Raw genomic sequence first — 27,587 nt, forward strand, 5'->3', positions numbered from 1 at the left:
TGCAGGGTTTTATCTAGACAACTGTCTTCGCAGAGGAGCGATCAGCCAACATGAACTCCCTCGCTGTGGCGCTAATATTTCACTGTAGTTAACAAATGGAAACACCACATTGTTTCAGACTTGAAATGATTATTGCTTTTGACACACTTTTATAAATTTTATTTCCAATCAGCCTCTTGCAGCTTTATCCTCATTCCTCATGTCTCCCTTAGAAAAAGAGGTCAGAGGTCAGTAAGGCCACTGTTGATGAATCAGTGTTTTTCCACTGTTCTAATAGTCACCCAAATATAGACCATACTGTTAAACAAAGGCCTTTCACGAATAGTTCATAGACAGCAAATGGTCTGTCTGTTTGGAATAGCAGTTATTCAGATATTTACCTGTTGCCTACAGTTACTGCCATGCACTGTGACATCCCAGAAATCAGGCTCCAAACTGGGTTAACTCCAAAATTAAAAATACAAAATCTGCGGATTGGACCTTTTCTTATAGAGCTGTCACAACCAGTCATATTTATTCTCGCCTTTTGTAAACGCTCCGCTGGAAAACATGAGCGGCCTACATTAGATCAACTGTAGACGAGAAGCGAGAAGATCTGCGGAAATATTGAAGAAGCAGAATATTTACTGCACGTCCTGCTGTCTTTCTTTCTTTCTTTCTTTCTTTCCTGTCCTCCCATAGAAACCCCCACCCTCCTCCCCTCTGCTCTTGAGAGTGTCATGAACGCGCTCAGTAGGCTGCTATTAAATGGGCGGACTTGTACGCGCGGTCACGTCCACAGCTGCTCCGCTGGTTCTGGCTGTCACATAAAAGTGCACGTCCCGGCGGCCGAGCGGCGGAACTCTGTCTGTACTTTCTGCGAGACCGGATCGGAACAGAGGGACACTGTGGACCGGAACCAGCACCGGTGATACATTTATGCATTTCTTTTTTTAAAGACAAAATCTAATCTGCAGGATCTCAGCCTTTATCTACTGTATGCAGGCGCCCTGCCACTGTTGTTGATGTTGCTATGAGAAAGTAGTTGTTTACTTCTGAATTGTGCTCTAGCCTAAAAATAACTCAAAACGTGTCCTCTGAAGTTTAAAAGTGGACTTGAAATGTGTTTAACAGCAAGCTGAGCTATAGTAAAGTCATCTTTTACATTTTGACATTTTTGTACTTATGTCTTATTTTTTGTCTCAAATGGATTTCCTGAATAATCCTGTAGTAGTGTGACTCGGTAACCTACTTCTTGTAGCTGAACGAATTTGCCAGATTAATTAGATGATTATAAAGTTATTATAAGGGCTCTCGGCTATGAGGCTTTTTAAAGTAAAGCGGCTTCACTTTAAAGCTGTCTCCTGCAACTCGGCGTTCATTGTGTTTTTCTTCACACAGACCAGACACCGACAGAAAAAACACATCCTCACAGCTGGAAGGCGCCTGACTGGATCAGGGAAACACGTGAGGTCATTGCTGCAATCTTCGACAATCCAAACAAGGTTTGTAGGCAGAAGCCCGTGCAGCCTGCAAGGCATGCACACTGTCTTGTTTTTCATGTGAAATATAGTTGCTCTATTTGCTTGCTTGTAGTAGCATGCAGAGACCAATTCTGCCTATAATCATTTCACCCCACACCCCCTCCTCCTCCTCCTCCTCCTCCTCTTCGCTCCTTACCTTTATAAAAAAAATAAAAAAAAATTTTAAAGTCCCACAGTTGTTCAGAGACATGTGTTGGAGGATGCTGCCTCCTCTGGGCTGAAAATGCTGCTGGTTGGCTGCTTTGCTCTTTATAAGTCTTTACCTTTTAAATTTGTTATGCCTATTTCTTATCTTAAATCTGTATTTGGTTCTGTTTTGCCTCCACCCCACCCCCTTTCCTCCTCGTCTATTTATGCAATAATGTTTCCCAGAAAGCTCCTCGGTAGCCTCCACCTCACCGTGGTCTGCCTGGCGTGGGATGCTGGAGAGTGGGAGAGCGGGAGAGGAGATTTTATGCCACTTGGCAACAGTAAGAGTTGTGGCATAGTTAATCATGGGGGATTCAATCTTCAACTGCTGTTATGTCCCACCCCACCCCCCAGGAGAGGAGGAACCCCGCAGGTCCAAGCGCACAGAGATCATGGCCTCCCATTCATCTAACATCTCCTCCGACAAGCGCTTCCTCATCTTCTTTGACTTTGATGAGACCATCGTGGATGAAACCAGCGACGACATGGTGGTGCAGGCCGCCCCGGGTCAACACCTCCCGGAGTGGCTGAAGGACACCTACCAGCCCGGCCGCTACAACGAGTACATGCAGCGCGTCCTGGCCTACCTGGCGGAGCAAGGCGTCACCGAGAGCGACATACGCAGCATCATTGAGAAGATACCGGCCACCCCCGGCATGCTCACCCTCTTCCAGTTTCTCCGCACCCGGCCCCCGAAGGACTTTGAGGTGGTGCTGGTGTCAGATGCCAACACCTTCTTCATCGAGTCCTGGCTCCGGCGCACCGGGGCCCGCCAGCTCTTCCATCGCATCTTCGCCAACCCGGCCACCTTCAACAAGGACGGGCGGCTGGTGATGAAACCCTTCCACTCCCACGACTGCCAACGGTGCCCCGACAACATGTGCAAGCAGGTGGTCGTCGGGGACTATGTGGCCCGCAGGACGCAGGAGCGGGGCCGCCCCTATCAGAGGGTTTTCTACGTGGGAGACGGAGCCAACGACTTCTGCCCGGCGCTTTCCCTCGGGCCCCGGGACGTGGCCTTCCCACGGCGGGACTTCCCCATGCACCGGCTGATCACTGAGACCCATGAAGCCATGCCCGGGGAGTTCAAGGCGGTCACGGTGCCGTGGGTGAGCGGGGAGGAAGTGGTGCAGCGGCTGAGGAAGCTGGTGGCAGAGTAGAGGGTCACACACAAACAGAGGAGTCGATTAAGGGGCCAGTTGACAATTTTAGTCATATTCTCAGGTAAAATAGTCCCAGGAACTAATGTTTGAGACAATAAAATGATTTACTGTCTGTAAACACGTGTCTGCCAGGTCTCCAGCCTGCACATGCCTCAGCCCAGCTTCTCACCTGGTCCAGAGGCCTCTCCAAGAACAGAGACTCGGTTTATCAGCTCATGAGCAGGTTAATGATTATGGAGACCTGCCATCTTCACCGGAGCTGAGGAAATCAATAACAAATCCAGTGCTTTGTTATAAACAGCATTTAGAAGTAGACTAAAGGACTTTGCATTTACATAATAAATCTCCTTCACTGGGATAGCCTAACATTTAGAAGCATTCCTCATGGTTTTAGGAGTTAAACTGGGCCAGTAAGGAAATCCCTGTAAGTAGGCTAATAACCTAAATAGCAATATTTATAAATGTAATGAACACTTGTTAACCAAGTGACTCGTTGCTCTTGAGTTACAATTATGAGTGTGTTTTCTTACTAAATGCACTTTTTTGAAACTTTTATGAAATATGTAATTAAAGTGTCAATAAATGAAATCACACTGCCATCTGATGGCAATGGGGATTGCAATAGCTCCACAAAATTTGTTTGTCAGAAAATATACAGTATGTCAAATGAAAAATGTATGACTATGTTTTAAGAGTGTGTGTGTTTGGTTAACTTGTCTATTGGTCTGTCTTTGTTGTGTAGGCCAGGCCTACTGAAAAATATATATTAACACCAGCAGGAATAAAGCCATCAACTGAAACCCTGTGTCTGATTTTATTATCAAACCTCCTCAACGTCCATGTGAACTCATTCCGGACCCTTACACTGACAGCATTCATGTACTTCTGCCAAAAAAAGGCCACGTTTGATATTTTAACATTAGCACAAGAAAATCATGTTTCTTTCTACTCTACTGAAATTTTAGTTATTAGCACACATATCATGCATAACACAAATGTGTATCACTTAAACTTGAAACAGACAATGATCAAACAAGATTTTGAAACCAAATGCTGAACTAAAGACCTTAAAGAGATATAGAACCTCAACTTATGGTCAAAACATTATTATAGTTTTCCACATATTGGGCTTCTATAGTCTTTCCGAAGAGTCCAAATGGTCTTTTCTGTGCATACTGTCTCTTCAAGTAGGTATGTCTCTGTCTGTGAAAATAATACTTATCATACCAAACTCTATTAAATGATGGTTTAATGTTTATAAAGCTTTTATTTTTGCATAATTTTAAAAGGTTGTTCTGAAGCAGAGGGCTCAGTTGAACTAACTAAAATTCTGGTTTCAACTGTCTATTATAAATGTCAGACAATTGGAGAGTTCATGAGTATTTAGTGCCACCTGATGGTCATAGTGCATAACTACACCTCTGTCTTATTTAATAGCTTTATTGTGAAAGTGTTACAAAAACAAACAAAAAAACTGTAATCGTGGCATGTGCAGAAGTATAGGCACCCTACAAAGTCAGTATTCAGTAACCCCTCACCCCCTTTGGTAGATATCACAATATTTTGCACCCAGTTTAGAGTCTTAACATTCTTGATTGGTGAATCTCCATCCACTCTTCCTGTAGACCACAGGTTCTGAGATATTTTATATTGTCTTGCATCTGTGTAAGATCTGACCATAGATTTTCAGCGATGTCCAGGTCAGAGGACTGTGGGGGCCGTTACAAAAACTTGTGTCTCTTGAAGTAGTTCACGGTGGATTTTGAGTTCTGCTTTGTTGCGGAAGCCAGCCTCTTTTCAGTTTCGCTTTCTGGACTGACTGCAGGACATTTGCACCTGAAATTTACTGATATTTAGTTGAATCTAGTTTTCCTTCTATCTGTGCAATGTTCCCTGTGTCACTGCTTGCAACTCAACTCCATGGCAGAATATTTCCACACCCATGTTCAATAGTTTGCCTAAACATTTGCACATACCACACTTACTGTTTCATTTTTTTCTGTTGGTTAAGAATAGCAGTGCATTTACATTTATAATAATAATAATAATAATAATACATTTTATTTAAAGGCGCCTTTCTTGGCACTCAAAAAAAACACATTAAGAATTAATTAATTAATTAACAACAATAAAAATGAAATATAAAAAAATAAAAACAATACAAAAGTTTAGATTTAGATAAATGTTTTTAAGGTCTGTTCGCTGCAGAGAATATATTTAGTGCTTATCACTTCTAAAATCAACAAAACATGTAATCTGCCCAGAGATTATTACGACCGTGTCGAGCAGTCTGCCTGTAGTGCACAGCTATATCAGTGGGGGTGCTGGTGAGTCTTGACGTTGAATGCTCGTCGCCCCTCAGGTCAGTAGAACAAGAAAGCCGGAAGTAGTATCCCATGCGCATGGCGCTATTTGGGAAATTATTTATCTTCTGAATACATCCCCAACTTTATCTTCTTCTGAAAATAATATTTTCCGACTACATTACAACATAACACAGGTAAGTGCATTTTGCAGGTTGCAAGTTATAGCTCGGCGCTGTAAGTTGACTATAACGCTGAACAGCAACGTAACTGAAACGTCGTCCACAGGTCATTCATTTCTTTGCTTGTTAGCAGGCTAGCATGCTAGTTTTTGATTAACTACGTGGCGAAATACTTCGCCAAGTAGACGAGCATGTAGTAATTGAAAACTTCTCAGTGAAACGAAATATTAGGCTAAAAACTTCAGCCGTCGGAAAGCACCTTTGACTTAGATAAATAGCCAAATTAAGTTTGACCAATGGGCATATTTTGCTACAAGCAAAGTTAGCGTTAGCTTCGGTGGGAAGGCACCTACATAACGTCAGTCATCACCGGCATTTGATAAACAACTAAAATCAAATTTATATTGCATGGCAAAATTTGGATCACACGAATATAACAAACGTTGTTTGTGGCTACTGACTCACTCAATAACACTTCACACGTTTAGGTCGTTATAATGTCGATATAGTTTGTTGTTTAACAAACATCATCAAACAAGTTAGCAGCGAAAAGCTTCAGTTAAAATAGTTCATTGCGAATCCTCATTGCTGAGAAAATAAGTTAAGGCTACAAAGTTTTAATTGCAATATGCTAAAATGTCATAAATGTTATGTAACGCTGAACGATACTAATATATTGGCTGTAACAGTGACTCACTAACATGAATACTCATTAACACAAAACTCCGGTCTCAGGTCTCTACAAGATGGAGGCTGATCTGTATGATGAGTTTGGAAACTATATCGGTCCAGAGCTGGACTCTGACGATGATGAAGATGATCTGGATGCAGAGGACAGAGATGTTGATGAGGTAAGTTTCAAACTCTGTGTGAACGGTTATTAGTAGGTAATACTTAAAGTTTGTTTATGCAGTATTTGTGCACACAAAATGGTAATAACACTGTTCTTGTGCAGGGCGATGAGGATGATGACGATGAACCGGCAGATGCTGATGATGATGTCCCAGGCATGGAGGTGGTCCTGCATGAGGACAAGAAGTACTATCCTACAGCAGAGGAAGTTTACGGGCCTGAAGTGGAAACTATCGTCCAGGAGGAAGACACACAACCTCTCACAGGTTGGAGACAAACAAAAGTGTAATATGTATTTGCAGAGTCACTATGAAGGATGTTGTATGATTGGTGTTAAAACAGCTGAAGTCAAAATATGCTGTTAAGTAAATACACAAACAATAGTATTTTCTGTCTACTCTCTCCAGAACCCATCATCAAGCCTGTGAAGAACAAGCAGTTCACCCTGATGGAGCAAGAGTTACCTGCCACTGTTTATGATATGGAGTGAGTATTCTAAGTGGTTTCCTGTTAATACGGATGTATGTACAAGTTTGAAGATTCATATGTTGATCCAGAATGTACGCGAGTGTGTTTGCCATGTGCCGCTTCAAGCTGTGACATCCCTCCTCTCCTTTGGCAGATTCCTTGCAGATCTGATGGACGGTCCTGAGCTGATCCGTAACGTCACCCTTTGTGGTCACCTTCACCACGGCAAGGTTAGAGCTGCCTCTGGCTCAGTTTCTCTTTTAGCTGTGTGTTTCTAGTCAGGGCTCTTCTGCGGCTGTTTGCCAAAGAGAGCATATGTTGCTAAGATGAAAAATTTAGGAGCACAGGGATGTTTTGGAGCATATGCTAATAACATGGCTGCACTTTAGACTCATCTGTGACTTGTAGGGACCTAATGGATTTGTTTATTCCGTTCAGACCTGTTTTGTGGACTGCCTGATTGAACAGACACATCCAGAAATCAGGAAGAGAGATGATGTGGACGTGAGTGTTGTTTCTAATAATTCAATCAAATTTTCCCTTTATTACACATTCATTCTGTATGAGTCAGCAGAGATTAACCTGATTCTTTTTTTCTTTTTCTTTTTTTACTCTTTCAGCTCCGATACACAGACATTCTCTTTACAGAACAGGAGGTGAGAGTTTTGATTGAACTGTTGCATAATGATCCTAAAATACACTGGGTTACCACATTTCAGAATGGCAAGGGATTGTAAAAATGGAAATAGATCAACGACAGAATGCAGTTTCATTTGACAAGTTGACTTAGTCTTTTAAAGAGGGGAGGAGACTTTAAAATGACGGACTTGTGTTTCCTTTCCCGCAAAGGTGATTTTTGTCTTTGTTCTTTTTCCATAGAGAGGAGTTGGTATCAAGAGTACCCCTGTCACGATGGTCCTGCCAGACTCCAGAGGCAAATCTTACCTTTTCAACATCATGGATACACCAGGTATTGCCCCTCAATGGGATGCTTTGTTTGCTGAATGCATGTGCAGAGGTTTTGGTCTAGAGAAGGATCATGTTTGAAAGTGATATAAAATCTTGTGTTTCTCTCAAAGGCCACGTAAACTTCTCTGATGAGGTCACATCTAGCATCCGGATCTCAGATGGTGTTGTCCTCTTCATAGACGCAGCAGAAGGAGTGAGTCACCTTTTTTTTTTCTTTTTTGATGTTCTCCCAATCCGCCACTCTCTCTACACATAGGTGGATTTCTTCAGCCTACCATATAACCCCGACCTCTGTGTGTCTCTGCCCAGGTGATGCTGAACACAGAGCGTCTGATCAAACACGCTGTTCAGGAGCGTATGGCCATCACCATCTGCATCAACAAGGTGGACCGGCTCATCGTGGAGCTCAAACTGCCTCCCACCGATGCTTACTATAAACTGCGCCACATTGTGGATGAGGTCAATGGTTTGCTCAGGTAACACTGGAAACCCATGACACCCACTGTGTCTGAGAGTGTGAATGGTTCCATGTGATACTGTGCACTTATTTCAGTAGAAAACGTTAGGACATTGTTGTGACGCACGATTAGTCAGTTAAGGTTTGTCGATTTTCTCTGCTCTTTCCTAAAGCTTGACGTTGATGAGAAAACCTTTATTTTTAACTTATTTTTTGTCATTGTGACGTTAGAGTAGCAGCTGCACTGTTGATAATGATTTTTACATTTGGTTTTCTCACAAAAAATGGGAGCAACATCTTAAATCACCAGCACACACGTCCACTGTAGCAAAATCAGACACACAGGACTCTACAGTTGGTGACTGGTCACTTCTTTTGCCTTTCAGCACGTACTCCACAGATGAGAATTTGGTGGTGTCTCCTCTCCTTGGAAATGTGTGCTTCGCCAGCTCTCAGTACAGCATCTGCTTCACCCTAGGGTCCTTTGCAAAGATCTACTCAGACACCTACGGTGAGATAACTCTTCAGCACATATACATCAGCAATGGACTGGAACATCCTCTCCTTTTCATGCCTATTGCACTAATCTGTTTTAATTAACTCTGTTTGGGTCTACAGGTGACATCAACTATAACGAGTTTGCCAAGAGGCTCTGGGGAGACATTTATTTCAATCCCAAAACGTGAGTAACTAATTTGGATTTCAACAGAGTGCAGCAGATGCTGAGCCAGTGTCTCTATTCTCCTCTTCTAAAATATACTGTGCAGTGATTACCTGCTCTTCTCTTTTCAGTCGCAAGTTCACAAAGAAAGCTCCCAGCAGTAACTCTCAGCGCAGCTTTGTGGAATTCGTTCTGGAGCCACTCTACAAGATCCTTTCACAGGTTGGACACGTCTAACATCATTTTCTAACGGGTAACAAGGCAACAATAGCTAGCTCAGCACCCGTGGGCCCCCATCAGGCCTGGGCTGAGTTGCAGAAGTCAGTGTGTAATCCTCACGTCAAATCCTCTTTGTGTCTAGGTGGTTGGTGATGTGGACACGTCTCTCCCCCGAGTTCTGGATGAGCTGGGGATCCACCTGACTAAAGAGGAACTGAAGCTGAACATTAGACCCCTGCTGAGACTGGTCTGCAACCGCTTCTTCGGAGAATTTACCGGTATGGCTTAATTTGTTTCTGAATGTCCTTCTTTATTTTCTGTGTGGTACTGTTTTAGTATTTAAATCATAATTAGTATCATTGGTATATAAATAAAGACACAAGCTAAACAAGCATTAGTATATACAATTACAACCTGAACACTTCAGAGTCAATGGGATAACTAAAGTTCATCCTTTTTTTTCCTACATAAATAAAGTAATAATAATAAAAGTGTTGCATAGATTATCAAAGGCTCTGTATCTGTCTTACCTATCCGCATATGATTATAATTTTAATCTGGAGATAAATGGTCATGCTTCAGTAACCATGAAAAATCAATTTTTAATTGACCGTGTCCCCCCTCCAGGCTTTGTGGACATGTGTGTACAACACATCCCCTCACCACAAGAGGGCGCCAGGAACAAGATAGAGCACACCTACACAGGAGGTCTGGACTCAGACCTAGGGGAGGCCATGGCGGAGTGCGACCCTGATGTGAGTATAATGGAGGCAGAACACAAGCCTCCTGGTTATTGGCTTGTGAGGAGCAGATATATCGGTTAACTGCTAATACCTGCAGCCTCTTTCTAGTGGAAGTCAATCGTGTCTTTTCAGCTCGTGTTGCAAATGAAGCCACAAGGCTGAATGAACAAGCTGTCAAATTATGCCAATTTGAGACAGTGCAGGACATTTATCACAGTTTTCCAGGTTCCTGTTAAAAACTTTCTCCCTCTTCTGCCAAAGCCCTCTTATATTTCTTTTGGTTTACATGTTATATTCCAGTGATAAGACTTTCCTGTCCCATTTTCTCTCTCTCTCTCTCTTTCTGTCTCTCTCTCTCTCCTCTCTCTCTCTCTCTGTGTCTCTGTCTCCCTCTCTCTCTCTCTCTCTCTCTCTCTCTCTCTCTCTCTCTCTCTCTAATCCCTCTCTCCTGCTCACCTCATGTCTCTCACCCTCAGGGCCCTTTGATGTGCCACACCACTAAGATGTACAGCACTGAGGATGGGGTTCAGTTCCATGCGTTTGGCAGGGTGCTGAGCGGGACCATTCAGGCAGGCCAGCCCGTCAAGGTCCTGGGAGAGAACTACACCCTTGAAGATGAGGAGGACTCCCAGGTCTGCACCGTGGGTCGCCTGTGGATCTCCGTTGCCAGGTACCATTCAGGGGTTTGGTTTATTAAGTTTGCAGAGTCAGAAATCAATAATTGTTTGAATCAAACTCGGAAATTCCTTCCACATTTTCAGATACCAAATTGAAGTGAATCGAGTACCTGCTGGTAACTGGGTCCTCATCGAAGGCTGCGACCAGCCGATCGTCAAAACCGCCACAATCACAGAGCCCAGAGGCAACGAAGAAGTGAGTCACAAGAGAGATATACCAATGACATCTTTAAAAATACCTCATGAGAAGCAGAATCATTTACATTTTTTACCTTGTCTGCCAGGCTCAGATTTTCAGGCCACTGAAGTTCAACACTGCGTCAGTGATCAAGATCGCAGTGGAGCCCGTCAACCCGTCAGAGCTTCCTAAAATGTTGGACGGACTGAGGAAGGTCAACAAGAGCTATCCATCCCTGACCACAAAGGTACATCAGTCAGCACTCTAAAGCAGTAGTGAAGTGTTTTTCAAAATGGGCCCAGGCCTATTAGTTCATGTGGTTTATTGCAGTGACATTTGAAAAGGTTGCAGTTCAAAGATTTCAGTCTCCTTCACATAGACAGGAAAATTACAAATAAACTGACTACAAGACAAACTGTGATTTAAGCAGTAAAGAGGTAACTGCTGTAGCACAAATTGTACCAAAAGATAAAGTGTCGAGTTTTGCTCATCTCTCTCTCTTTCTTTCTTTCTTTCTCTCTCTCTCTCTCTCTCTCTCTCTCTCTCTCTCTCTCTCTCTCTCTCTCTCTCTCTCTCTCTCTCTCTCTCTCTCTCTCTCTCTCTCTCTCTCTCTCTCTCTCTCTCTCTCTCTCTCTCTCTGTTCCCTGAGTGATGACAGTAAGATGACAAAAACATTTTATGGCTATGTTAAAAGAAAACTGTTAGAACAGATCGCATAAAAATCATTTATTAACTACATTTAATAATCAGTGCATTCACAATAATCATAATAATCAGCTAAATTTCTCTCTCTCTTACTTTCTCTTTTTCTTGTATTTACAACCATGAAAAGCAGCAGCTAAGAAACCAAACTAAGTGACATGTTCTGTCTGTCAATCGATCTCCGCTCCATTTAATCACAGCATGTTGCAAGCATCGGTGGTTATATGCGTGAAACTATGGCAGGGAAAATTTAATTTAATACTACAAATAATAATGATTACAATAAGTTAAGACATTAATGGGTAAAAAAAAGCCAAATGTCATCTTGACATTGGCAAAGGCAGAAGCTATCAACGACCGCTCTGATGATTGGCGATCACAGATCATCATCCGTCGACCCAAACCTTATGTACCATATCTGTGTGTGTTTGTGTTCGTGTGTCTTTGTCTTTCAGGTGGAGGAGTCTGGAGAACACGTTATCTTAGGCACAGGAGAGCTCTACCTGGACTGTGTCATGCACGACCTTCGCAAGATGTACTCTGAGATCGACATTAAAGTAATTTTCCATGATTTGATCACCTTATATTACTCAACAGTGTTTATTTCAGTATCATATCAGTGTGTCCCTTTTTTTTGTCTTTTAAAGAAAAGTTTGCTTACTGCATCAATTTGGACAGAAATTGGTGAAACATTAACATTAGATTGTATCATGACACTTCCACTGATAGACAATAAACAATATCACTTAATTATCACCCAGCTTTAGTCATTCACTCTGGTAAAAGGTAGGAAACACTGTAGTAAAGAAATTGTGCAACAATTTTAGCTCCACAATACACAACATATATTGAATGGTTAATCTGTACACATTTTATTTATGTCTCAAACACAGAAAGGACATTCATAACCTGAAGGTTCAACACAGGAATAAAGCCTTTGGTCTCTTTACTCGTCCTTACCCACAGGTTGCCGACCCAGTTGTGACTTTCTGTGAAACAGTTGTGGAGACATCATCTCTCAAGTGCTTTGCTGAAACACCAAACAAAAAGTGTGTATTACCTTTTTTTTTTTTCCACATCTTCTTCACAAATACAACGACATGAGTGAAACTTAGAGAAAAGCTTACTCTGCTAGATTATTCATATATCTCACAAAGGTTTGTAATTTCTGACATGAGCTACTATTCACACTGTCAGTCTGGATGTTGTATTTCTTGTTGAGAGTTAAGTTTGTGCATTTAGAGATCAGTTGGACTCTGTGTCAGTCAGTCCTTCCCTCTGGTCGAGTGTCTCCCTGACCCAGAGTGTGTGTGACTGACAGCTGTGTGATGTGATTGACAGGAATAAGATCACCATGATTGCTGAGCCCTTGGAGAAGGGGCTGGCTGAGGACATAGAGAACGAAGTGGTGCAGATCACTTGGAACAGGTATGATATAGAAGACATGACCACCACACACACACACACACACACACACACACACACACACACACACACACACAAGTTTAAGTGATATCTTAATTAATTGAGGTGATGTAACGTGCCTATAGATTTTCCCCATTTCAGTCTGGTATTGGACTAGCCTTATTCATTTCTCCATCTTTTAGAGCCTATCTGACCGATCATTTATTCTCATTTATCCCTCGTTCAGCCGTGATAAATGAGCAGCCATACAAGAAAGATCATTGGCTCTTTAATTAAATGTTGTCATTGAAGAAGGTAGAGTATTATAGAAATGTCCAGGGCTGAAATAATCATTTAAAAAGTGCCGTTACTGGAATGAGAGGGCAATACTTTTTAAACCCAAAGGTGTTGTACCTGATTTTCTTCATCTTATCATGAGGGGTGCACTCACTGATGTGCCCCTAATTTTTTAAGTTGGACAACCATAGTGGCATTTTGATATCAGTGCTTTAACTCTGGTCTTTTTACATATAATTAAAATTTTTGTTCCATTCGTGTCTCATTTGCTTTACAAGTAGAGTTTTGAAAACTGTCACAGCTGCAGAGCGACAATAAGCTGGAAACCCATTCATGCCAGTAAACATGAATTCCTGCTCCACCTTGTCACTTTGAAAGCAGTATTAGAAACTCTGAGTGTAAGCAATGCTAAATATTAAAGTTATATTAATCACTGATGTATTTTTATCAAAGTTTTGTAAAATATATGCGGTGCATTTCTGCATTTGTATATTGAAGCAAAGTGAAGTACAGTCTGTACATCATTACAAGTATGTGCTTATTAAAACCCCCCCTCGGAGTATTGATTAGTTCACTCACAGTAATTGAATCATGCACTAAAAGCATGCATGAATTTCTCCACCCGCGTGACATCAAGAGCATGCATGAGTGTGTGTGCTCTGCTCGAGAGCAGCTTCCTGTCGCTGCTCGACTCATCTGTGAGGCCATCTGGACCCGGCGGTGCCAGCGTGCAGTAGCGATGCCAGAGGAGTGACATACTTCACACACCATTAAACTTAACCTTCGCTCCGCTCCTCCTCTTCCATTAACCCCTCTGCCCCCTGATCAACCAATCTTCTTAATGTTCCAGCTGACACATTGTGAAAAACCTCCTTCCGACCAGTAGCTGTTCTGTTTCCTCCTGGCAGGAAGAAGCTGGGAGAGTTTTTCCAAACGAAGTACGACTGGGATCTGCTGGCCGCCAGATCTATCTGGGCCTTCGGACCGGACACAACGGGGCCCAACATTCTTGTAGACGACACTCTGCCTTCTGAGGTGAGTTATGTATCAAGCAGGTGAATCACAGCTAAATAACTCGTCTGTGTGAGTATTGGTTTATCTGGTTAAGGAAAAGATACAGATTACCTGCTGTAGTGAGCTTACTCCTAATGTTTAGTCACACAGAGCTGTGACTAAACTATTTTAATTTTGGAATAGTACAAACTGTAATCACCTGTAATCATTTACTCTATAAAACATCACAAAATGGTGAAAAAGGTCCATTATAACATCAGAGTCCAAAGTAACATCTTCAAAATGACCTGTACAAAATATCAGTTTACAGACAGAAATCCAGCGAATTTAACAAACACTGAAACAAGTTTAGGAAATGGTTGCTGATTAAATTTTCTGTGTTTCTCTGCTCCAAAGCAACAACACTCAGATGATAGTAATTACATTTTTGGAGCTGGTATTATGTAAACACCAAACTGGGCCATTGATGAGTTTGATATGCCAAAAATCCTTTCCGAAACCCGAGGAAAAATGACTGCATTTATTTAGGCTTTATTTGCAGCTATTAATCAGAATGGCACAAGGCTACTGATGTCAGTTTGGTGTATTGCACAGCCCATCAGAGAGTAGCTGTTTTTGAAGAGAAGCCCATGTTTTCGTAGCGAACTCTAGATGTGTTTGCTTCTCCTGTGTAGGTGGACAAGGCGCTGCTCGGCTCAGTCAAAGACAGCATTGTTCAGGGCTTCCAGTGGGGCACCAGGGAAGGACCTCTGTGTGATGAGCGTGAGTTTTCACAAAATAAACCTTTTGTTCTCTGTCCTGCGACCAGTCCTGGAACGTCCTCTTTGCCAGAACGTCTGGCCTAGTGCGCCCTTTGCGTCGTGCTGAAAGGAAAATGTATTTTTCCTCTGTGTCAGTGATGTGTTACCATAACTCAGTGTTTCTGCCGCCCTCAGCCATCAGAAATGTCAAGTTTAAGATCCTGGATGCAGTCATCGCTCAGGAGCCTCTCCACAGAGGAGGCGGCCAGGTCATCCCTACGGCCAGGAGAGTGGTGTACTCCGCTTTCCTCATGGTGAGATCACCCCCCTCCACCCCCCACCCTAAACTCTATTCTTCCTCACATCTACCATTACTCCCCCCAGACCTCCTATTCATCCTCACCTTCTTTAATGTTCCATTACTTTGATTAGAGTTTGAGATTTTGCTGACGTGCGTACTTTTTAATTGTAGTCCAGTAACATTCCTCTGTCACGATTTTGGCTTCTTTCCTCTTCTGCTTTGGCTCCTTCGCCGCTTCCACCATAAATCCATGGGTCAGCTGTATGTGGATTAGCCATACTGTTTTCTATAGGCTTTTGTCCCTTTAATGTATCGTCTCCCTCGTGTTCCAGGCCACGCCAAGGTTGATGGAGCCCTATTACTTTGTGGAGGTTCAGGCTCCGGCCGATTGTGTGTCTGCTGTCTATACAGTGCTGGCTCGAAGAAGGTTGGTCCACTCTCATTATGCTAATGTGAAGTATCAAGCAAGACAGAAATGTTAATACTAGAACCTCCTAATGAGCACCTATTTTGATAATCAATTCATCATGTAAGTAAATTCTTTAGGCACAAAGTCCAAAAATCCACTAGTTGTGGCTTCTGAAATGTGAATATTTCCTCTATTTCTTATTCTTCTGAGATATATATCAAATAATCAGTGTAATCGAGAAAATAATCAGATTAATATATCATGAAAATAATCATTAGTTGCAGCATCATCTCTGAAATTCAGTAATTTCATTTTTTTTTTTATTCTGTCCTGTGTTTGTCATCTATCAGGGGTCATGTGACCCAGGATGCACCTATTCCAGGGTCTCCTCTCTACACCATCAAGGCTTTCATCCCAGCCATCGACTCCTTTGGCTTCGAGACAGACCTGCGCACACACACACAGGGACAGGCCTTTGCTCTGTCTGTGTTCCACCACTGGCAGGTGAGATTTAGAGACACAGGCTTGCTTTCCATCTGAAATGATTTCAGTGAAAACAAGTAAAGCCCAGGCTTAAATGCAGTGAAGATTCACACGATCACAGTCTCTCTGGAGGTGTCCAGAGATGTATCCAACCTCATTGATTATTCATGTAAATGTGATGCTTCTTTAATGCAAAGACAGTAAAACACAGGCTTGATCCAAAAGAGGAACACGCTCTAAAAACTAGCTTGCATCTCAGGCGAGAAGTCATTCGACAAACATCAGGTTCCCACAGATGAGCAACAGATGAAACAATAAACATTTCACGCCTACAAAAAATCAGAGGAAGTGCCGCAACTCTGAAGTGTACACCTGAGATTCATTCACGTGTCAGCTGTTGTGTCAGATGTAGTGAAACTGAAAGCATCACCAGTGCGTTGCTAACACTCACATGCCTGCATCATCACTATGACAAACAGTGCCACAGGAATTCTGCAAATCGCATGTTTGTTTTTCAGATTAAAAAAAAAAAAAAAAAAAACTGCTCTGTTCAGATGAGAAATCTGATATTTGTGTCGTAAAAGATGGGATGTTGTATCCTCCTGTCATCCCCACACACACTCGCAGGCACAAACCCTCACATACACAGCACTGTGGCAGCTTGTGCAGCAGAGTGACCAACCGATGTGCACATGTCTGCCACTCTGACTAAACTGCTTTTGATGTGGAGTAGAGCGGAGTGTTGAGTCATTAAGTTTTAAGTATAATGTGGCTCTGTCTCTGCCTGCCGTGTCTGACGTGTGTTTGTGTCTGCACTCTGCAGAGCTGTGTCAGTAAAAATTAACTCCACTTAGTGTAGATTAATATTTCACTGCAGAGTCCATTCATCTGGAAGGGAAACAAGGATTTCATAGGTTTAAATGTTAATGTTTTATTCTTCTAACGTGTTTTATCCCCTTGAGGAGAAAATGCAACTGTTAGACAAGAAGCTGCACATGAATTATTTATGTTTAATGAAAGCGAACATACAGCAGAACCACACGTTGGTTTTGCAGTAATGTTGTTAGCATCAAGTTCATAGAAATGTATTATTCTGTCATTGTATTTGTGTTGTGGGATTTTTTAAAATCTCAAATCATGAATTAATAATGATTTCCTGTGGGATGATTCCTAAATTTTATGTTAACATCAGGTGATGTGGACCTTTCCATTCTGGCGTCCAGTCATAATGTGCTGTCATCATGTAGTGATTTATTTCCACATGGCCTGAGGTTGTTGGGGAAAATGTACCTTTTCTCCCAGTAGACTCTCCTGGGGTCCAGCACCAATCACGTTCTCCATCTCACCTGAGATTACTTTGTACAGAGCAGCTACAGAGTCTGTACCCGATACAATCAACACTGTGAATCTTCTTCTCTGCTCCTCTCTTTGACAGAAATCACTCCTGCTAGCACAGATCGATTCAACTGTCCCAGAAAATAAGAATAATATATGAGTCCCTGAACTGTGTAGTTTGGCCAATTAAACCCTAGACTCCATACTGTCCCTCCCTCATTAGCTTGATTATGTACTGCCAGTATTGGCATACAAACGGGGCAGTGTTGAGTTACTGTTGTTAGCAGCTCCCATCCATCTGTTGATTGGGCTTCAGCCACTCCATTGATTATTTTTTCCCTTTTCCTCCTGTTTTAATCTTTCCCTGCGGCTGGGAATGTCTTATTTAGTCCACTCTACCCTACTTATTTCAGATTCCACATTCCCCACAAGCCCCCTCTTCCTCCTCCTCCTGTCTTTGCATTTAGGGGAATGTATCATATATCCATAACAATGAGGTCACTTTTTGAAGGTCATACCATGAGCTACTTAAGATAATGGATTTAGTGAGTCATTTTATAAGCCCGTGGACACTTAACTTCTTCCAAGTCGACCTGCTAACGTTGCATTGGTGCCGTGTTGGTCACCAGCTCAAGGAGTGACAGCACTTGCACGTTGCTTTTTCCATCACGTTGATGGACGCGCTCCTGACTCAGTAACAACGGGACAGACTTGCAACTGAATCAGATATTTAGTGAGAGGTCGGCGCCACTACTAGAAGTGTCCACGCAGCTTATTGAAGTTCAACATTTGATCTGTGTTTTCATGCTGTCAGGCTGTTTTCCCGGATTATGCGCGGCTGGATGCGAACGGGAGGATTTCAATAGATGCCAGACGCTCGTTTTCTCTGGTTTAACTAACCGCTGCATTTCCCTTCCAGATTGTGCCTGGTGACCCCCTGGACAAGAGTATCGTGATCAGGCCTCTTGAGCCTCAGCCTGCCCCCCACCTGGCCAGAGAGTTCATGATCAAGACCCGAAGGCGCAAGGTGAGGCTCGTGTCTGCTTGTTCATGACTACATGATAATGTGTTTTTGTTTTGCATGACTAACGTGCTCTGTTGTTCTGCAGGGTCTGAGCGAAGATGTGAGCATCAGCAAGTTCTTCGACGATCCTATGTTGTTGGAGCTGGCCAAACAAGACGTGGTGCTTAACTACCCTATGTGAGACTGCAACACTGACTGCAAACCACGCAGCCAACACCTAAACCTCCACTTGTCAAAACAGAAAATCCTGCTTTTTCTAAGGATGTTTGGGGGTATAACACAATCACTGTAACACGGAAACCCAGAGGGGTTTTCGTAGATCCAGGTTACACAATGGTCGTTCTGCATCTCCAAAGACTCCTACACTGTTTTATTAACTTGTCTCCAATTTTCCGAATGAAAATCAAAACAACCAACCATTTTGAAAGCTCTATAGCAAGGGAAGATCACTGGGATCAGTCATTAGATTGATGAAAACCTCAGAAACACACAGGACTTGTGGGAGTTTATGGCTCCTTCTTTGGAGAGCGGCTGTAATTTGTTTGCAGAATTTAGTTGCAGCTCATCTTTGTCTTGTATTTTTATTTTTTATATGTACAAATTATCAATGTTTTTGTAGAATAAGATAACTTGGAAGCTTTTTTTTTTTTAAGAAAAAATAAATTGGTGAATGTCTGAATAAAATGTGTGTAATTCAAAGACGGATGTAGTACTTCCCAATAATGTCTCGGTTGCTTGTGTAATTGAGGTGTAGATGTAATTAGTGTGTAACTGTCAGTTGGGGAGCTTGAGTGTAGTGGACTCAATTCTGTGACAGTAAGTTGCAGCTTTGCTGTTGGTTTGAGTGATCAGTGTGTCTGTTTGGGACGCTGTGGGGGCGGTGACTGATGGACAGGCTGCGGGATGGTTGGAGGCAGGCGGAGAGCATGTAAAGGTTAGAGTCACACGACCGAAATAAAAGGAAAAAGAGGGAATGACGCTGCGTTTCAAAGAAGACGGCAGAAACACTCGGTTTTCACATCTGAGTTGGATAGAAATGAAACGTTGGCTCTTGGACTTCCTGAACACTAATAACAGACACCTGCAGTCCCGGTACGTATGCTGTTGTGGAATCCGGGGGAAAGATTGGAGATTAGTTTAGCAGTGAAATAAGGAAAAAAAAAAGGAATTACAAGTTAGTGTCAAGCTGATCTCCAATATATTTACTGTCACAATAACTAATAAACTACCAGCATCTCCTGACAACCAGAGTCAGTGCTGTGGAAAAGTCCAAGTCCACAGCTGAAGATATGAATGAAAAAGGTTCAAATGTTCCTCCAAATACAAATCTGCCCGAAAAAAAACCGCAGATCAAGTCAGTTATATAATACTGTTAAATAACATGCAGTGTAATATCAAATGAACATGTGGATCATGTTGGCTGGTGTTGATGAGGGGGTACTTCAAACTAATCAGATGGAGCTGTGGAGACGAGACAAGGTTATAGGAACAGCTGCACTGGATTGTACTTTAATCGACAAAACACCCACGTCTAAACCACTTGAATCACAAAATGGTGCTGCAATAGAAAGTAACATGCTTATACACCACATTCATGACACCGTTTGTCTGTTTTCATCTGTGTGAAAGAAATTCTCAAACCGGGAAAGTACCTTTTTTCTAGATGGCACCAAACCACAATTAAATGTTTCTCTGTCTTGGTGTCACATTCTGGGGTTACTTGAACTTAAAATGTGAACATCTCATAAAAGCAAGATGACGGCTTACAAGTCACCAAAACTTTGCAAAGCACGTGAAGTCTTAAAGAGATTTTTCATTCTTTCATTCAAAGTCTTTTTGGGGGAAGTGGATAACACTGCGGGCGGTTCCTTCAGACTTAATTGTACTTTCTGCTGTAAAACTTCTCATCATTCTGAACTATTATAACCAACGTTATAATAGTTTTAGATTTTTCATTTGGTTTTTTTCAGATGAACAACCACAAAAAACAACTATAAAAGATGTGTGTTCGTCAGTGTGTTTGTCATTAACCAGTAAAAATTCAACTGGACACGACAACTACTCGACATTATTAATACAGTGAATGTTTTGGACAGTTAAAGTGCACATGTACTGGTCGTACACTGAGAGCCAGGCAGCTGTAACATACTGCTCCATCTGGCACAGCTAAAAAACTGGAAGATATCCACCTGCGATACTTTTTTTCTATAATTTTAGTTTAGTTACTTTAGTAAACACACACAGTTTCAGTTGGTTTATCTTCCAGGCCAACAGATGATAGTTGATCCATAAAACTTTTATCCTGAGTGGATAATGACTGTAAAGAGCAGCGTTTACCTTCACTTCAAGATGGGTTGATGTTTGAGTTTTGTCACACCTTCAGAAGACTTTGGTGTCTGAACGGATTAGTCTTTCATCACTCACCACTGACAGCCCCCCCCCACCCCCCCACCCCCCATCCCCTCCACCCCCCCCAACAGTCCTGGAGGTAGTGGAGATGGGGAAGGTAAGAGCAGGGACATGAAGTCAAAAATGGCTTGAGCTGCTTTGACATTTGGACTGAATGTCAGTCCTGTCCAGTGAGACATGGGATGTTTTTATTTCAGCAGACGTGGGTAGATGGTGACGGGGCGTTGCTGTGCCCTTTACAAATGCTTGGAGGAAGGAGAAATGAAGAGATGGAAGAGTTGCTGCGAACACGAACGCACCATTAGGACGAGGTAGGTACAGTGTTTTACTTGTCAAGGTATCCACACACAGGTGTTTTCTAGCGTTCGCCTCCCCTCACTTTGCTTTGAAGGCATCTGCTCCGACAGAATGTGATGGACTCTGTACATGTGTTAAGTAAACGTGCTCCCAGACGACACGGTCCCATCACTCCCCCCCTCGTGCTGGCGTGAGCCGGGATCGTGCCCGGCCCCGGGCACTGAGACGGATGGCAGCAGTCCTTGCCGGTCTGAACACAAGGCCCCGGAGCACTTGATACAATCTGTGGTCCCTGTGCTAAATATAGACGGGAGCAAGACTCTGCCGTTGGTATAGGGCCGACTCGGGGCACCCTCCTGATGCAAGTCAGGCTTTTTCCTTTTCAGCTCCATCTGCTCTCAACCCACCTCATCAGTCACCTCCTGCGATGAATCTGTCCTCTGCTCTTACCTCTACTTCATCTTGTCCTGTCTCTGCACCTACACACCTCTCTGCCTCTGTCATGTGTCTGTGACTCAATCACACTTGTCTCTTCCTGCTAACATCACGGGAAGACCTTTTCCTCAGGAACATCCAGCCTAAAGTAGGAAGGAGAGTCCAGTGAGGCTATTTCATGCTGATGCTCTGCTGGTAGTGCGGAAGTGGCCAGTTACACAAATCATGAATAGATCTGCAGGCACACTGAAGATGATGAAGGTTGAGTCAGCCTCCAAACACACAGCAGACAGACACAAAATTACAAAGAGACACACACAACAAGATGCAATAGTGCAAAATGACCACAAAGAGCTCCGCTGTTTATAGTCATTTTGTCTCTTTTTCATTCTGGGTGTCTTAATCCTTTCTTTGAGCTAATAGCAGCTATTTAATAGTATTATTATTATTTACAGTTGTTGTTGTTTGATTGGCATTCACATATCACACTGATAATTGTTAATAATGTACAGTTCAATATGACCAAGAACCAGGGCTTTGAGTCTTAACATGTTTGTACCGTGACACCCCGACCCCCCCTCCTCAAGTTTATATATGTCTCCTTCTTGATCAGTCAAATGTAGCTGGTCCTACAGAAACACAGCAGGTCAGTGACAATTTGAGGTCCAGCAGGGTCAGAGCTGTCAGCAGACACAAAGAAAAACCACAACCACATGACTGTGTGACTCCTGCACCCTAGGGCACCTGAAGGAGCCACAATACTGAATCACTCTCCAATCACAGAGGATCAAGAGGTCAATCCATCCCAGACTGATGTGAGGCTGCGTATGCACGGGTGCAGGAAATGGATGCAGAATCAGAGGAAGGGTAGGGGGTGGAGGAATTTGTGAGCAAACTTCCCCCTGTTTAGAATAATGGAGCTCCAAACTCAAAGCAACTAGCTGTTTCTATTTGCCAAATGAGCCATATGTGTTCCCGTGCTCGAGGCCTTCCACAACAGCAGATTGAGACCAGGCGTGCGCCCTCACCCAGAGAGCTGCTGTAATGGTGAAACACCTTGGAATAATTCTGATCATTTCCACCGATTTCTGAGCGGGAGCCTCCTCTGACTGTGTGGAACCACAGACATCATGCGCTTCAGTCACTTCCTTGGAATATGGTTTGCGGCCTGGTGGTGAAACCTTGTCATTTTTGTCACGGGTCACAAAGTTGTGTCACTTCAGTTTCCATCCAACAGGCTAGACTCATCAAATCTGCACTTTATTCAAGCTCTGTGTGTTCCACAAGAACAACCGAGGACCTAATGGGGGCCAGACCAAGGCTGATCCTGCTCAGAGAGAAGACCACTCTGTAATAACTTTCATTTTCTCTCCTTTTCATTTCATTTCATTTCATAAAAAAAAAAATTATTATTATTTTAATAAATAATAAAAGTCCCGTTTAACCTCATGCCTTGCATTAAGCACTTTAAACTGCTTCTGTGTTCAAAAGCTGCCATAGAAATAAAATGACCTGGATTTTGACTGTATCTTTATATATTCACTTAGAATATTAAGGTTTTAATATTGTAATATGAACCAGCTCAACATTTTAAATTAAGAGTAAAACACGTGATGCAGTTAATTCAGCACAAACCAAAGCGATCATCAGAAACACACTGAGAATATAATATTTGTTCTGAATCAGAATCAGAAGCTGCAAACACAAAGTGAAGCTTCGGTTTAAAATTGGCTAAATTGCCCTTTTCTCTTGGGCAGATGTTTATGGACCCGAGATGTGTGTGACCTGTCGGGCGCGCGCACTGTCAAAGACGGTTACGCGCAACATCCTGCCTCCACTGCTCCCCTGCAAAGATGGGTCGCTAAAGCTTTCAGTCAGAAAATCCAGCTGTCACTCAGCGAGACCCGCGTTTCAGCCAGTGTCAGGTCGTGTGTGGCACATCGCGGGAAAACCCGGTCCCGATAAATACGAGATAAAGACGCCGCTGGATGTCGGGTGGACCTCTAGTGTTCAACAGATCGGCAACTCCGTTGTCCACTGCTCCTGCGAAGAAGAACAAGATGAGGGACCCGAAAGACAATACCGGAGCCAACTGGCACATGTGAGCGACTGACATATTTATCAGCAATTTCTCGGGCCGACACAGAGATATGAACAAACCGGCTCTCAAGATTTGCTTTTAATTAGCCGATGCAACTGTTCTTGGCAGCGGAGCAGGCTCAGTCCGTGCCAAAATGACCAGACTATTGTCTCGCATCGTTGTAACGGAACGGGCCCGCAGGAATTTTGGCACCGGCTTTACGCAGCAGACCACATAGTATAATCGACGTTCCTCGATCGAAGGCAGAAGCAGTGTGGCTGACATGGACAAAGACTGCTCACACATCTCGCAGTGATGCTTTGAGATAGAATAAAAAGCACATCAGTGAAAACACCCAGCTGGTTCCTCCCGAGAAGTGGAGCAGATAATCAACGGCGGGATTCAAGTTTGGACCTCACCAAGTCCAACACGACCTTCCCCTCCCAAAACAAAGGATCATCTTATATCTTAAAGCATCTTCACAGACTCGCATAGCGGTAAGAATCCATCTATTGATTCCCAGTCTTGTGACGGTTTTTATTCCCATCTTTGCTCCCATCGTGGCTAATTTCTAACCCAATGGAACCCCCCGCTGAGAGTGAATGTCGAGGGTCACAGACGCACCATTTGGCACCATTTGGCACCATAGCGCAGACTACGGTTTCATCTCCGTGCTGCGTTTTTGTTTAAATTTGCGCTGGATTTTCTCTGATTTCTCCGTGTGTAACACGCTCGGTTAAGGCCAAGCTGTGAGCAACAAGAGGATCAACTTCTCTGCACAAACGTGCTTTCAGGAGCCGGTGCGTTTAATTGAAAAAAATCTGGAGTCGGTATGAATGCCCATCAGTTTCAAATAAGACACAATTTAAGCTTTAAAAAAAAAAAAAAAGGCCATGCTGATCAAGTTGTGATACTAAACCACCAGTGTGCCCTCATCTTTTGTTCTCAAATCATTTCGGCAGGATCGTGGTGTAGATGGGCGGTGCAGGGATTCTGCTCAGGGTTTGGTTAAATCCCGCAGGAGCTGTTCACATCACTGGAAACACAAACAGACTTTATAATCACTTTATTGGTAAACTCTTGAGATTAATTAATAATGAATATATTTGACAAGTGCCTGTGTTTAGTGGAGTGATTTGTATTGAACAGAGCTGTAATCTGGCATGCAGGCTCACATTATCAGAAGCTATAGAGCTGAATTATTTAAATTAGGATGAAAGAGGTGCAGTTGTTACAGGCTAATTGCTTAAAGAATAAAACTAATGAAAATATAACAATACAATATTTATAATGATCACCATTCCAGGCATTAATAGTTGCCCAAGCAATCTTAAAATGTGCTTAAATCTGCGTTTAAAAACAACCGCAGTATTTTATTTATCCATGACAGTGCTGGCGCCTCTACCCATGGTGCCTTGACTCTAAAAGCCTTTTGCCTCTCTTACAACAGATTGTGCTAACTATTGCTTTGACAGCCTCTCCACACACACACACACAAGCAGATTCCCTGATCCAGTGATTATCTCATCGTTTCTGAAGTCAATATATCAAAAGAAACACTACCACCTCTCAGAGCAGTTAACCCGGGGAGCAGCCGGCACCCGGCATTATTCACCATGATGAGAAACCGTTTCATTGTGCTGGATGCCTTTGAAATATGCCACGTTGGTTCCTGCATGGAGCATTTGTCAATGCCACAGCAGCAGCGGCTCAAATATGAGCCACTGTAATGAGTTTCTCCCCTGTGCCTCAGGAAATCCTGTATGTATGTATATTTAAAGTCATTGTGATGGATTTGGGATATTGCCAATTGAAAGAGCTTAGTGCTCGTGAGTGATGCTTGCTTTCCAACATCACATATGGATGGTATGTATGTGTGCAGAATTTATTCTTTGGTAAGCTGCCAGTAGAAGCATATCTACCTCCATTCGTCCTCCAGTCCTGCTTCTTTATTTCCTTCCAGTAAGTGCAGTTTTGGCTTTTCACAGCTTTGCATACTGTAGATTTAACCAACGTAATCTCCTGTACGTGAAACTACTTCCGTGAGGCCGTCCATCTCTGCTGCCCGTTACCCCTGCACCCCCCACCCCAAGACCATTATCTTGCTCCCTGTGGGCTGAAGGAGAAACTTGTACCAATATAGGAGGAGGGGAAGTCGACCCCTGTGCACTCCAGAACTGAGAGAGAGATGAGGAGCAGATTCTGTGTGGCAGCGATCACTTCAGTTAGTATCATGACCAAAGTGCTCCTGTCCTCTTTTCATTTAAAATACGCTGCATTTTTCTGTATTATTACACTGCTGGAGACGCTGCTACCAAAAAAACAAAAAAAAAAAACCTCATGACTTGGCAGATATAAGTGATAAATTGTGCATGGATGTTTATTAAATGATCAGAGGACGTCCTAGAAATATCTCAGAAATGTTACATAGCCTTTCAGCCGGCGGCTAAGTTGATTTATAACATATATAAAACAGAAAATGTTGCAGCTGTGTCTCTTCAGAGATCCAAAAAAAGAGTCCATCCAATAAAAAGGCACCAAAAATGGCAAGTAGAGAACAGCAACTCAGACAAAGCTTATCTATCTGCTGTGTCTTCGTTTCCAAATTGCGTGATTAAAGCATGAAATTCAGAGCTCTTACTAAACAATTACACACACTAAAGAGATGAGTCAAAAGTGGAAACAACACAGATCACCAGTGGTGAAGGAAGAATTCAGATCCTTTAAGTAAAAGTGGCCACACTGCAATATAAAAACAATCCAAGTCCTGCATTAAAAAGAGAAAGACTACTCTTAATTCTTAAAAATGGTCCCTGAGTTTGTTTTACTGTCACATATTGAGATTTATTCATGTGTAAGTAGCATTTTAGTGTCGTAGGTGGAGCTAATTGTAATAGGTTTATACACTGTTGGGTAGTTTAATACGTTAGTGCTTCAAATTCTTATATTCATCATGTGTTTTGCAGGTAAAATCTAAACAAATGTAGTGCAGTGGGAATAACGGTATTCTCTAACCTGCAGTGCAGCAATGACGTACAAATAACTCAAACGTAATCTCAAACTCAGCACACAGCTTGAAGATACTTTGCCTTAAATGCTATGCAACTGAATTCTTAATGACTTATGATGAATGGAAAATCAATATTGTAGAAAATATTATTCTGTTTCTATTTCAATTTACTGTTAAAAGCTGGAATAATGCTCCTGGGGGCAGCGATCAATGATGGCATATTAAAGTGAAGACGCAACCGACTTTCTTGCAGCCTTACAGTGACTTTTCAAGAGCTCAGTGTAACATTTCATTTCACCACACAGAGCAGAGAATAAAAACGCCAGTGATTTTTTTTTTTAACACGAACACAGAAATGCACATATTCTTTGAGATTCAATACGCTTCAATCTGCAATGTTCCCCTAACCAAGATAAGGTCAACATGACAGCCAGATGTACAGAACAGAGTAAATGCATCAGTTATTGATGGTAGTTTTAGTTTTTGAATCATTAAATTTTCTCATTGCCACCATTAAAAATCTCCTTTAATCTCCAAACATCTCTGGGATATTATGTGTATCATATTCTCTACCTTTATGCTGTTATTTAAATGTGTTTTATGTTAATCACTTGCAATTAAATCAGGCATTGACAATTATCATAATTGTGAACTGAAATGTCTGCGGGGTGTGTTTAAGTCAATTACATGCTGTATAGGCAGCTTATTTTGAATAATTGGAGTAATTCACTTCCTGTTTTTCCCAATTCTTCCCTTCAGAGTGTGTGATGTGGAGCCAGTACAGTAAGAGGTAAATCTTATGCTTTTAGCCACTACATCAAATAAAAAAGTCACTCCCACTTGTAAATGAGGAGCAGGTGTTTTGCAGCATAAACAGTCAACATGTTCTGATATTTGCATCTGTAAAGAAAAGTGTATATGTATGTGAGCGATTGGTGTTGTGGATGGAATATGTGGAGACCCTGTGCCACTGCAGCCTTTCCTCTAACTGACTTTGTGCAAACATGAAATATCAAGGTGTTAAGTGTATATCTTGTTTAGCAGACGTGCGCACACTGCCAAC

At 42.5% G+C, this 27,587-nt stretch overlaps 2 protein-coding genes across 3 annotated transcripts; both read left to right on the forward strand.

The window, feature by feature from the left end:
* The first annotated feature begins 750 nt into the window (after window positions 1-750).
* Window positions 751-3,675, forward strand: phospho1 (phosphoethanolamine/phosphocholine phosphatase 1). 2 transcript variants are annotated; one of them, XM_056401381.1, is made up of 3 exons: window positions 751-907; window positions 1,381-1,484; window positions 1,896-3,675. In XM_056401381.1, the coding sequence occupies exon 3, from the start codon at window positions 2,018-2,020 to the stop codon at window positions 2,870-2,872; it is 855 nt and encodes a 284-aa protein (XP_056257356.1). In that variant the 5' UTR covers window positions 751-907; window positions 1,381-1,484; window positions 1,896-2,017; the 3' UTR covers window positions 2,873-3,675. The 2 variants fall into 2 exon arrangements, with proteins under 2 accessions (XP_056257356.1, XP_056257357.1); XM_056401382.1 differs by having other exon boundaries at window positions 753-907; window positions 2,067-3,675.
* A 1,568-nt stretch (window positions 3,676-5,243) lies between these two features.
* Window positions 5,244-18,994, forward strand: eftud2 (elongation factor Tu GTP binding domain containing 2). Its single transcript, XM_056402371.1, has 28 exons — window positions 5,244-5,375; window positions 6,096-6,211; window positions 6,316-6,478; window positions 6,620-6,698; window positions 6,835-6,910; window positions 7,119-7,184; window positions 7,301-7,336; window positions 7,560-7,650; window positions 7,760-7,842; window positions 7,959-8,125; window positions 8,493-8,617; window positions 8,725-8,788; window positions 8,899-8,989; window positions 9,129-9,264; window positions 9,614-9,741; window positions 10,206-10,399; window positions 10,491-10,602; window positions 10,691-10,831; window positions 11,742-11,843; window positions 12,253-12,335; window positions 12,628-12,714; window positions 13,896-14,022; window positions 14,676-14,763; window positions 14,937-15,055; window positions 15,375-15,469; window positions 15,802-15,955; window positions 18,189-18,296; window positions 18,379-18,994. Exons 2-28 carry the CDS (start codon window positions 6,107-6,109, stop codon window positions 18,472-18,474), a joined length of 2,916 nt encoding a protein of 971 aa, XP_056258346.1. The 5' UTR covers window positions 5,244-5,375; window positions 6,096-6,106; the 3' UTR covers window positions 18,475-18,994.
* The last annotated feature ends 8,593 nt before the right edge of the window (window positions 18,995-27,587 follow it).

Source organism: Seriola aureovittata, chromosome 17 (genome assembly GCF_021018895.1).
Source record: "Seriola aureovittata isolate HTS-2021-v1 ecotype China chromosome 17, ASM2101889v1, whole genome shotgun sequence".
Taxonomy (NCBI): domain Eukaryota; kingdom Metazoa; phylum Chordata; class Actinopteri; order Carangiformes; family Carangidae; genus Seriola; species Seriola aureovittata.